Source organism: Boleophthalmus pectinirostris, unplaced genomic scaffold (genome assembly GCF_026225935.1).
Source record: "Boleophthalmus pectinirostris isolate CB_2022bp ecotype Guang Dong unplaced genomic scaffold, ASM2622593v1 HiC_scaffold_3, whole genome shotgun sequence".
NCBI lineage: Eukaryota > Metazoa > Chordata > Actinopteri > Gobiiformes > Gobiidae > Boleophthalmus > Boleophthalmus pectinirostris.
The window spans coordinates 41,699,170-41,712,092 of record NW_026571299.1 but is presented as its reverse complement, the minus strand read 5'-3'; the positions used below and the strand labels follow the sequence as shown (position 1 = coordinate 41,712,092).

The window sequence follows — 12,923 nt, the reverse complement described above, 5'->3', positions numbered from 1 at the left end:
ATCCCTAATCAGAGTGAACATGGCTGTGAGCGTGGCTGTGGAGCAGGAAAGGCACAGACAGGATGGGCGTACTGCTGCTGGCCCAGAGGCGGCCCGCGTCTCCCTGTGCCCCTGCGAGCCTATCTTTAGGCTCTGCACACACTCGGCACTTCTGTGTGCGGGGACTAAATGACTTTAATCTGTGGATTTTCTCCTGCTTTTAAAGAACTTGGCTGACAACACTGTATAGCATAGACACTATCACTATATCTGCGTACTGTGTTACATACATGTTGTAGAACATAAAATACTATGCATAATAGTAATGAGGAATTTGAATTGAAGTGGTAGCAGGAGATTGTACTTTTTGCAGTAAGATTAAAAACTTTGTCCTTACAGTAAATACATAGCACGATTCTGCCAGCAACTCATTTTCTATTCAGTTTTATGATTGTATAACTTATATATTACATTAAATTTTATAAATTATAACAAGTAAAATTGTATTAATTGTAACAATATTACTTTTATAAAATCATTAGTTTTAATGTTTAAAAAATCTGTCTTGTGTTGAACATGTGTTTTGCACATGCAGAGAGCTGCTATTTGACACAAACCAGCTTTGTAAAGCACAGCACTTCTCTTAAAAACTAGCAGACAGGAATCAGGTATCAGGCTAATTATACAGTGAAGTGTGGAATCAGCATGCAGTTCAATCGCATCATAATAACAATTTCATGTCTGCCCCGCGGCCTGCTGCTCCGTCCTGAGGCAATGCCACTTGTAGACTTACTTTGATGTGAAAATGATCGAAAAGCTGACTTCACTTTTTTCCCCTTCTTAAATATCGGTGCTCATTAGCATACGAGTGTGTCTGTGGCAATAATCACAGAGTTGAGCTGGTGTGGATCTGGGCCTGTCCCTTGTTGTGGTAGTAAATGAGCCTGGTGCTTTGCTGTGACACTGCTCTGCCTCCTGCAGCAGCCTGGCACCGCGGGTTAGAGCGCAGCGTCCCCTCCAGCTGCTCATAATGTGCTCTTTTTTCCTTCCTGTCTCTCCCTTTCTCCCTGCGCTTTATTCTTGCTCTGTTTCTGTAATGAGAAATTTGGCAGATCCCATCTCTTTAGTGGCTCTTTTTAAGCTCAGTGAGGGGTAGAGGGGCGCCTCGTGTTTTTGCCTTGTTTACAAGTGACAGCGTTATTATTCTCCTAAGGGTTCTGTTTCTTATCGCTCTGTAGTGCCGTGTGCGCGCCTTCCCTGCCAGCTCTTTTCTCCCCTCTTATTGACACTTGCCTGAAAAAATGCATTAATTCTGCAGTTGAAAGTATGTACGCTGGTGTCTGGAGCAGTGTTTTCTTGAAGTTGATTAATGATAGAAGCCGATGCGAGGTCGTCCTCCTGAGACCCGCCTCGCAGGTTGTGCATGTTAATGAGCAGAAGGGGAACACACAGCGCGCCACCAGGAGGCTGACGACTCAACAGTCCATTCTGCGGCCGTCACCGTCGCACGCTGCTAATCTAACTCATTTATCAATTCTAAGTGAATACCCTGTTGTCGGTTGCCACCAAAATAAAAAGCCCGCAGCTTTACAGGGATTGGAAGAGCTCAAAAGGAAGCTGAAATTATCATCAGCACCAGTGAGGCCTCTACTCGGAGCCAGACATTTGTTTTTGTTCCCCTGTTTCCTCTTTATAAACAGAAAGCCCAGGTCTGGAGCTCTGTGCACAGCCTGCTCTCAGGTTATTAATGTTTACAGTGCAGCACTGGCAACATTCGTCAAATACTTTTTAGAGTTCATATTAGCAGGGCAGATGAAGCTCAGTTTTAACCATATTGGTCACTGTATGTCCAAGCACCAAATATGACACAAATAATATTGAATGTTACTTTTTAAACAAAAACTAGTCACTTAATATTCAATGGCACAGCTAATTTACACAGGGATCTGAAATATAGATGTATATAAATACATTATATTGATGTTTCAACTTGATCAATTTTGATGAACATTCACCTTACAGTTCTTTATTACTCCCATTTTACACTGAAATACAATTGAAACAAATTGCTCTGTGTGTTGCAGGCACCACATCAGCGTTAAGGAGGAACCACTGGACCCTGATGACCACGAAGGCCCGTTGTCCCTAGTAACGACTGCCAACCACAGTCCGGACTTCGACCACCACAGGGACTACGATGATGAGCCAGGACACGAGGACATGCTGTAGGCACCTGCCGTCTGTCTCACCTGCCCAGGACACTGTATCAGAGCAGGGCAAAAGCAGAACTGCAGTTTCCAAAAAACTTTTTGTGCCATTAGAGAGACCTATGACAGCCCTAAGACGGCTTTGTTTTTTGATTACTTTCTATGTTTTTATTTTCTACACATGGACATATTTTGGTACGGGCAGTTTTGGTGGTCAGAATTGCCCCATGTGACGTTGCCCCTCTTGCCATGCAGCCAAAGATGGACTGCTGCACCGCTGGACTGCAAAGGGGTGTCACGTCTCCCCCTCCTTTTCTCTCTCTCTCTCTTTCTCTCTATCTTTCGCTCAAGAGAGAATTGAGTGACATTTAATTTACACCAAGAGGGAGAGCAAGTGTGTATTCATTGTCACTGCCTTCAACACTTCTCATTGGTTTGATTCCATGTTGGGTGGGTGGGGTGTTTCTTTATTTCTGGGAGGTTGATAGATTATAAAAGATATCATTTGCGTCTATTTTCTGTCGTTCATGCTGTTATCAATGTGGCATCATTTATTTTTTTATTTTTTTTATTTGTTGTGTTGTCTCTTGAAACGGATCAGACCTCATGCCCAAGCTGTGGAGATTCTGTGGTCAGCACTTGATAATGAATGTTGATTTCTTTATCCTTGCTTGTTGTCTTTAAAAAAAAAAAAAAAAAAAACGTAATCGAATGTCACGTACCAACTAGTATTTTCTCGAGTCGTCGCCCTGACACCACCTGCACCTCGCCCTCCCGCTCGCAAAAGTCCGCCGGCGATGCACTACCCCGTAATGAAGGCTCTCTCCACGCATCAATGAAGTTTAATTTAAGATGCCAATGAATGACAGAGAAATCATGCAGGTTATGATTTATCCTTATGAAATTGTACTTTAAAACAGGCCCCCTCCACGGCAGAGCACGTTTAGCCGCAACACAATTTCTGATCACCGTCTAAGGCTTTTTAAGAGAAAAAAAAAAAATCGAATGAAAACGTCAGGTATAATGGTTTAGACCAGCTAATTGTGATTCTGAAAACGAACAGTTAATCAAACTAGTTTCTTCCATGCTTTGATGTGACTGGGTCGAGGACGTGCATTCCCTGTGTGTGATGTTTTTCAGTTTTGTTTTTTGTTTTGTTTTTTTCAGTTTTTTTACATCTCATGCATGGATATTTTGTGTTTTAACTGTACAAAGATGAAATACTCATATTACTCATAGTAAAACGCCAAATACCTGCAATACGAAAAGACCAGATTATTGCACATTCCAGCCAAAAACCGAGAGTACAGTCTTTTAAAGCTCTGGTCTACTTGTGTACTAATACTACTGCGTTTTAATTTTCACATAAATGTTATGTAAGTACAGAATTAATTAAAGTAAAATTAAAAAATAAAATGAGTAAATACAAAAGAATTAGTACACTTTTAGACCTGGTTTAAGAGTTCTGTTCATCCAAAAACAAATCATGTATGGGTTACATCATAATCCTAAAAAGACCACAATACCTAGACTGCAATCAACCACTTTCCTTATTTATTATTTTGAGTATTTTTAATATTTTTTATTGTTGATATTTTTGGAATACCTGTGACTACCAAAGATTATGTCTGTACTGCAATAGCAGGTTAGGCCAAATATATCTGGTCCATTGGATGTGTCAGTTGCTGTGTGGAGCCAACGATGAGGTGGTGGAAAGAGCTCCTCAAATGTTCTCATTAGTTTTGTTCAAACCAAAAGGCTGAAGGTCTGATGGGACAGGACAGCTGTACCAATGTTTGGAGTGACCAAAAGTGAAAAAAGTCTGCTAACAGTTGACAAAACAAAATTATGACCAAATTCCACCAAGTTATTTTTTAATCAATGTCCTTGTATCTTTAAAAAATGTTTTGTTGTGGCAGGAAATAGTTTTTCACACTAGCCTCAAAAGCAGCCCGAATCAGAAATATTGTTTTTGGGGTTTTGCCTGATGGTTCTGTATTCATAAACACAATATATCTCAGAATGTATGCATTACAAACTGTATTCTAAATAGTGATCAGTTCAGTCAGTAAGATATTTTGACAAGATGTTTCCACAAAGTTACCCTTGGGCCAGTTATTATTCTGGAGAGTTCAGTTTCATATCTTTGTAGTGGGAATGAAGCCAGCATTTTATTTTATTTTTTTATGTCATTTGTCAACTCTAAAAATGCCCCAGTCCTTTTTTTTACCTATACAATTTGATTCATCTCTTCTTTTACTGCTTAGGTAAGGACTTGTGAGCAGTGTGCAGAGTGGGGCTGGGGCAGGACCGTGAGAACAGGGGCGAGCTCTCCCCAAACCTCACTCACATCCCGGGGCAGGAGGCGCTGGTCGAGTCCAAACATTCTCAGCATGTGCAGCCTGACATTACTAAAGATAACAGCATGAGAAAACGGTTAGCGTGCATACCTCAGTTCAAACCTATAGGGAATGACTCAATTAAGCAGAAAAAAGAACATTTCACTCACTTGCACTTGGCTGTATGTATTGCATGAGTAGTCCAATTCAGATCTCAGGCTTTTTGTTGACACGCTGTATCCTGTCCCACTGGGTTGTTTTGGAGGGTTGTACATACATGTCTGCATTGTCTTCTCCTGTCGTCTCTTCTGTCACTTTTTTATCTGAAAATACATTTGTGTTATGATGTTTGCTTATGCCTTTGTATTACCTGAAATAGCTATGAGAAAACTACTGTATGTATTGGATATAGCAAACTGTGCTGCAAATGTATTTTACTTAGCTATCTTTAAGCAGACTTGTGGGTGAGCGGGGCTGGGGCAGCTGTAATATAGACAGATTTTCTCTGTTTTCACTGACCGAAGCATTTTGTATAGATTTTCTTTAGTTTGTTTTGATACTTCCTTTTAAAGGTCCAAGCACTGCCTTCTGTCGGCCGTGTGCTCTAAGTGCGTCTCAGTGAGGATTGAGACTTCTTGCATGACTTATCCCAGGGTCACAGCAGAACGGGGGTTTAAGTGGTCAGTAATAATATAAGGGTGTAACATTCTACTATTTTATATGAAATAAATAGGAAAATGAAGAAAAATATGCAGTGCCAAGATGTAAAGAATATTGTTAAACATTGTTTTTGTTCTCTTGGAGAGTTCCCTCATTTATGCATCAAAGATGTTTCATCCATGCCACAACTCTAGTACATATTTTCTTTCTTTTTGACTTTAGGGTCATTGTAAATGAGTCCTATCAAGCACAGAAAATTCAGTCGAGCACAGGTCAAAGGTCAAGACATGGATGCATCATGAGAACTGGATTTCATACTCAAATTAGTGGCTTTTGTCAGACACAAATAGGAGAAGACACTACATTCCAAAGAACATAGATTTGAAAAATCTTACAAAATGCCACGTTTACTGTGACTATGTAACAAAATCTCAAGTTGGTCTAATAATTTCAAAATTATAATACTGAAATCTAAATTCAGATATGCTTCAAAGTGATGTTTCTGGCTTTTTATCCAGTTCTTATCATTTGTATGTGATGCAGGGTCACATGGTGATAGAGGTGTGTCTGCTGGACCAGAGGCTCCGCCCACACCTCTACTGCACCAGTGACTGTCCATGGTCCCTCGTTCACAGAGCGGTCCATAAAGCGGGGGAGGGGTCTGTCACGCCAATGCAAATCATTCTTCCCTTTCTGTTTTTGAAAATATACTGTTTCTTTCTGCTGTTTTTTATTGAGATTCTGATGCTCACCTCCATCTTGATCATTCCGGGTGCGTCTGAAGCAGAGCATTCTAAACATGCAATAAAATGCTGGTTGATCAGAGATCTGGTTGTTGATTTTTCTTCCTCTATAATATAAAAAATACATTTTATATGCTGGAGCCTTAAAAGCTTTAAACCTCTTTACTAATAGAAAGTTGCATGGTGATTCAGTATGATTTGAATGAATCTGAAATCACTGAATCCCATTATAAATGATATGAAATTGTTAATCACTCACAAAGCTTACGGCTGGAAAACTATAACAAAATATAACCTAAACTTATTAGACTTTCTTTATTTTGATTCAATTGGCTGAACGCAGCTCTTGTTTGTCACCTTCATCTTGCTCAGACCTAAATTATCTTGTAATTAAAAATAGACAGATAAACGGCCTTCCTTACAGCAATTTAGGTAACTGCATTTGACTAGCTATAAATTGTGGAAGCACTAAAATCACAGAAATAATAGCAGTATGGATTTGGTGAAGGGGCTAATGCTGCACCAGTGCCACATGTTTTTATGACCAGGACGCAGGTCACACTGGCCACTAAACACCAGGCAGAGATCAGGCCTAAGCACTTTTAATCTTGTGAAACAAGCAATTACAAACAGTTGCATTGATTTGTTAAAAAGCTTTAGGTGACATAAATCGTTTGGTGCAGAGCTTCTTGCTGCTAAACATAAATGTCACAAGTGTTATTAATTAAGGCCTTTGAGAGACAAGATTTAATGGAAACAATATAAAATCATAAGCAGTCTTTCCGCGGGCTGTATTTCAGAGGATTCACGCCGAGCGGCCTTGTTGTTCTGACACTGATGGCACAGCGAACACACTCTAATGGAAGCTGTTTGTGTCCAATCACATAAATTCATCACAACTCCACACAGGCATTAACATGTGATATGATTAGACTCCATAAAGGTGCATGAAATATTAATAAGGCCGTGGATATACTGAGCAGTGACAGGACCAGCCCATAGCAGCCACACGCTAAATCACACACTGACGACATGACATGTTTAGGCCCCATTCACTTACTTTGTTCTCCACATGCACATCTGAAAACTACTTCCTAACAAATATTGTCATGGTTAAACTGATTCCTTTTCGTGTACACATATTCACATAAAAGTTAAATCATCCATAGATATTATTCTTTTAGTCAGGTAGCATGCTGCTCCTGACAAGAAGCAGGGTCAAGAGAAAGTCAAGAGAGAATAAGGATAACCGTAGGACACGGACCAACTCCAGAAAACATCTTGTGTTGTTCAGGTTCAGTCAATGAGAAAAAAGTGTGGCTAAAGTCAAAATTCAAACAAAAAGGGCTGTTTGGAATCACCATATGATGGATGTATACTGAAGATGCTAAAAGCCAGTGAGGAATTCAGTCCATAAATGAAGACTCACACATATTACCCTTACTGAAAGGTGTCATTTTTTCTGGTGGGGGTATAGCACCTATTGAGTCCTGATGTTATTGGTCAGATTTTGTGTTTTTAATAATGTGTTTTTAAGATTTTTTTTTTTTCAGTTAAAACTGAAAAACATGTATTTTTACTGTGAGCAGACTTCCTTTTCCACAGATATGACCTGGAAACTTGGCTATGTATTAGGGGTGTGCAAAATATTGAAAAATATCAATATATCGTATCGTTTAAAGTGATGATACAGTATCAATATCGTGGGCTGCTCGATATATCGCCAAAAGTATTTTTTGGTATATTTTACTAAATTATTTTGTTACATCGCTACAGTTTTGTTGCTTGTTTATGCGACACATTTGACATTTTCCACTTTTTTGACGAGTAAAATGGGTGTTTTTCATTTTAACTTTGCACAAGAAGTGGTTTAACAAAGACTTTTGGTAACACTTTATAATAACTACACCTTATTTCACCTTAATAAAGCATGAAAAAGACTTAATTAATAATGATTCATGCTTAGTAACTACTTAATTACTACCTGAATTAGCACTTAACTTGCACTTAATTCACCTGTGCTGTAAATAGTTACTCATAAGTATTTCTTACTTAATTACTCATGAACTAACCATTTGTGTGTACATTTGTAAATGTATATTTAAGTACAAATTTGAGCATTTATTAATGATTAATAAGCCATGAGAGAATGATTTACTAGTAATGCATTATTGTTTCTCTGGAATTTGACCAACCTTAACAAATGCTTAATAAATCATAATTAGTCTTCACTTTAGAAAAACTCTCAGAAAGACTTAACTAACAGAAAACAGCTGCCTGAATGATCATTGTATTACATTATTAAATCATTAATCATTCTCTCATAACTTACTAATCATTAATAAATGTTCAAATGTGAACTTAAATATGCATTTGTAAACATGCAAATGGTTAGTTCATGAGTAATTAAGAAGTATTGAGTAACTATTTACAGCACAGGCGAATTAAGTGCCACTTAAGTGCTAATTCAGGTAGTAATTAAGTAGTTACTAAGCATGAATCATTATTAATTAAGTCTTTGTTCATGCTTTATTAAGGCTAAATAAGGTGTAGTTATTATAAAGTGTTACCAGACTTTTAGTATCGCAGCCATGACTTAGCCTTTATTTTTTACTGAACTGTACTGAATCGTTTTGAAATATATCATATCGAATCAAAGTGCACTGTATCGAGATATGTATCGTATCGTGGCCTATGTATCGGGGTATGTATCGTATCGGTAACTTCTTAATGATACCCAGCCCTACTGTGTATATTGATGTATATTGGGAAGTTTAATGCCATCTCCAGTATATGAACGCTTGTTACGCTAATCACTATTACGTCATTTTTAATTTGACACAAAACACGGATTACTTCCACAAATGTTTGAACTGCGCGCGTTATCCAACCTGCTGCATCTGCCCTTCTATTTATCACTAGCAGACTACAAAAACAAATGGGCTTCTGACTTGATTGTAATTACAGACAGACACAGCCTCATCCATTCTGCTCCCCGCTCCTCACTCTGATCTGGCAAACTCCCAACATGGAGACAATTAACATTCCCACTGTTTGCTATTCGCGGTTTGATGTCAGAATTTGTTTATTAAGACCGGCTGCGGGCGCTGCTGTGCAATCGACCTGCTTGTAATTAGATCCCAATTATTTGTCTATTTCGGATATTGTAAACCGGGCACTTAGCACATCAGTTAAATTGACAGAGCGTGCCGCATGGTTCGCTCCGTAATTAAAACGTGTAGTGTTAATTAGATGATGACCACTTTATTCCGGGGGGGCGCTCTTGTGTCGACGCGGGGGCCCTCCTGAGCTGTTTGCATGGAGAGTTTAGCCAGACGCTTCCCCTAATGAGGCCTTGTTTTGTTTCAATTACCACACGCTGTTCAAAAGACACGGCTCGCTGGCCCACCAACACAAAGAATACACACAACAACAAGCGCGGGCCCGGGATCCAGCCAACCTGCAGCTGCGGCGCTAACACGAGGCTCGCTTTCAAAGAGAGGCCGGGCAATTAAAACACACAGAGCTAAAGCAAAAGATGAAAGTATAAAGGTGCTTATCACATCAGTTAGCCGGGCCCCGCGTCAGGCGCCAATGCTAATTACGCTCATTGGGTAAATAGGGGGAGATGCTCAGATGTCTCCTTCGCCTGGAAACAGAGGGGAGAGGGCGGGCATCCACTCACAGTACACTAAAGCAGGAGACGGGCACACGCGAGGGAAGCATCTCCTGTTTGAAATCCCTTTTTAGTTTGGCATTTCGGATGGAAATATTTTTAAGCGTTAAGTTCCTTTTTGTCTGTTTCTTCATTTGTGTTTTGTCTGGCTTGAACTGTGAAACTTGAAGCATCTTTGAGTGTCATGAAAAGCTCCACACAAGTGCTATGTATTATTATTATTATTATTATTGTTGTAAATGGGGCCTATTCTTTTAACTATAATGTTGTTCAGTTCTGTTTCATTCCCACATGTTTAAAGGGATAGTTCGGGTTTTTTGACATAAATCTGTATGTCATCCCCGTGAGCAGTGTCGTGCATCCACACTGACTTACCCCCGACAGCGTCCAGTGAGCCGAGATACTGGCCGTTTTCGGTGCTGACGAAAGTAGTCCAGCAAGTTGGCTGGGGACAGTATAATAAAGTGTTTTTCTTCTCAATACAACATGTGTTCAAAAGAGTGATACATTTGCATCACAAAACCATCGTCGCCTGAAAAGTCAGACCTCATAATCACTTGGCACTATTTTCTCTCCGTTCGTATCACTGTCCTGGTTCACAGTCTGGATAATCAAGAGTTTGCACCATTTTTTAGATATATTCTTATGTATCTTATACAAGCTTATATACTTATGGCTCTAACTCTCACATGAGCTCTCTCGCGTCGCGGCGGTCTGCGCATGTAAACACTGGAGAACAACTGAACAAAGTTATGGATCCGTGCGCGGTTGTCACCTGGCGGCAGCGCGCAGTGATACGAACGGAAAGAAAATAGTGCCAAGCGATTATGACTTTTTGGAGGACGATGGTTTTGTGATGCAGATGTATCACTCTTTTGAACACATGTTGTTTTGAGAAGAAAAACACTTTATTATACTGTCCCCAGACAACTTGCCGGACTACTTTTGTCAGCACCGAAAACGGCCAGTATCTCGGCTCACTGGACGCTGTCGGGGGTAAGTCAGTGTTGATGCACGACACTGCTCACGGGGATGACATACAGATTTATGTCAAAAAACCCAAACTATCCCTTTAACTTATGAGTACACCAATACCAAATGCTACGTCTTAACCCTCTCAGGCTCAAATAAAATTTTTGTAACAGGAAAAAATGTGATATTTGGGGAAAATGATCATATGGGGTAGTAATATACAATCCTGACTCTTTTTTTTTTTTTTGAGATCCAGTGTGTTCTGGGATGTTGCAGATTTGCAGCATTGGTCCGGTGTGATAAATTAACACTGAAGACTGAAAATGATATGAACACTAACTTTATGTGTAAACCACTTTTCATAACAATGAAAACATAAAGCAGAGTGTAACAGCTTTACAGTGGCAGAACAACATCACTTTTTTGTGTGGTTCTCCAAGAAACAATTTTTATCCTTTGTAAAGCACAAAAGTACTTTGCACTTCTGGCAGGTCGTTTGTGTGTAGTCATTCTTGCACAGTCTGCATCGTCCACATTTATCGGCATGGATGGAAAAAAAGGCTCCTGAGTAAAAAATTCATTCATTTATTTCTTTGTTTGAGTCAGGTACAACAAAATTCAAAAACAATAACAAAAATAGTGATATATACATGACATATTTGGGACTTGGTGCTCAAAAGGAGTAGGATGAAGTTTAAAAAACTTATAGAGTCCTACCCCAATTGAAAAAAAAATCATAAAATATGGATTTGGAGTAAATAGGTAATTGGCATTTAGCTGTTGCAAATCTACAACGCCTGCCTGGAGAGGGTTAAGAGAAAAAAACTCACCTTAAGCAGACTATTTTTAAATGGAGGAAAAAGAGGGGAATGAAAACAAATGCGCTTACAATGATACAAAGCGTACACAAGAATAGCTTCTAACAGAAATCAGAAATTTCACCCAAAAATACAAAATAAACCAATTCTGAAAACGCAGAAAATATTTGTTCTCGCACGGATATGAGAAATTAAACTGGGTGTTCTGCATTCGGTGAGCCATTATGGACTCTATGCCAAATACTGTATAAGCCTTCTGATAATGGTAGGCTATGGAAAGAATTGTTGCTGTGTATTTTCTGTAACTTTTTTTCATTTCGTTTTATAATAACATTGAATAATTCTCACATTCTTATCACAAAAACAACACAAGAAACAGCTGTTATTTAGATAAAGAGTTTGCACATCTACTGTAAATTCCCTAATGCAGTATATACAGCCCCCAAAGCACCTCCATCCAACTCATGCAATATTCATCTTTATCTACACTATCCATAATTGTTCTGTTCTTTCAGTGGCACCCGCCTCACTCATGCAGAAATGTGGCTTGTGACAGAAATACCTCCATATGGATTTTGTTCGATGGATGCACAAATCACAGTAGCATTTAAGCGAGCCCGTATTTACCTGCTGAACCTACTGACTTTACACTGATGCCCCTCTAATCTGAATGAGTGGCATGCTAATTCCAGTGCCTCTGCCATTCAAAAACACAAACACAGATGTTGGTTTTAGAAGCTGGGGGGGACCTGCCGGAGTGAATTTCAAGTGCTTATTCAAATATTTCATTAAAATGTAAATTTCTACAACAGCCGACGTGGAGCTGTGCACAAGGCATGACTTCCGAAGTTATGAAGTTATAGTGTTTTCCGCCTGATGCCAATTAGCTGTGGGGGAGGAGGAGAGGGGCGGGCGGGGGTGCCAGTGTGTCCGTGGGTTTTATCACAGCGCCGCAGTGAAAAGTGTGTGCGCGCAACAGGAGGGAGCTATCGACAACCCGCGCAGAGGGAAAACATGAGGAATCCAATCAATGCTCTTATCTGCTGCAAGAGCTAATGAAGAGATGGAATTAAAGCAAAGAAGGAAGGGATATGCAAATGAGCGACACACAGGACACTACAGCCGTATCTAACAGTGAGTTGCTGCTGACAACAGGCAGGCAGCCAAGCAACCACGTCTGTTTGTTTCTACACTGTTATGATTAAATTACAAAACTTTTAAATGATCTTTTTCGGGCATTTTCTTATTCCACTATGGGCCTTGGCAGCCTAGATCCTTGACAATAACTCACAGGGGTGAATACAGTTATACCAATTCACAATTCAGCCCTCTTTGTTTTTATAATATAATTTGTGAGCAAGGTGTGAGCCAATGTGTCCAAGCAATTTCCCTCATGGATCAGTTAAATTTGTCAAAGTATAAGCATGTACAAGTGGCTGCTTATATTGTCAATAAATATCATTTGATTAGCCAAACTCAAACCTCAAATCCTCCAAAAGGCATGAAGATATTAATATAATAATTACTGG

At 39.5% G+C, this 12,923-nt stretch overlaps 1 protein-coding gene across 11 annotated transcripts in view; it reads left to right on the top strand.

Annotated features, from left to right (window-relative positions):
• foxp1b (forkhead box P1b) overlaps positions 1-6,010 on the top strand; it is a 156,302-nt gene extending 150,292 nt beyond the window's left edge. For all 11 annotated transcript variants that reach the window (XM_055160368.1, XM_055160367.1, XM_055160370.1 and 8 more), the window contains one exon: positions 2,064-6,010. In XM_055160368.1, coding sequence (XP_055016343.1) covers positions 2,064-2,208 — 145 coding nt within the window. In that variant the 3' untranslated portion in view covers positions 2,209-6,010. The remainder of the gene's footprint in view (positions 1-2,063) is intronic.
• Positions 6,011-12,923: the final 6,913 nt, after the last annotated feature.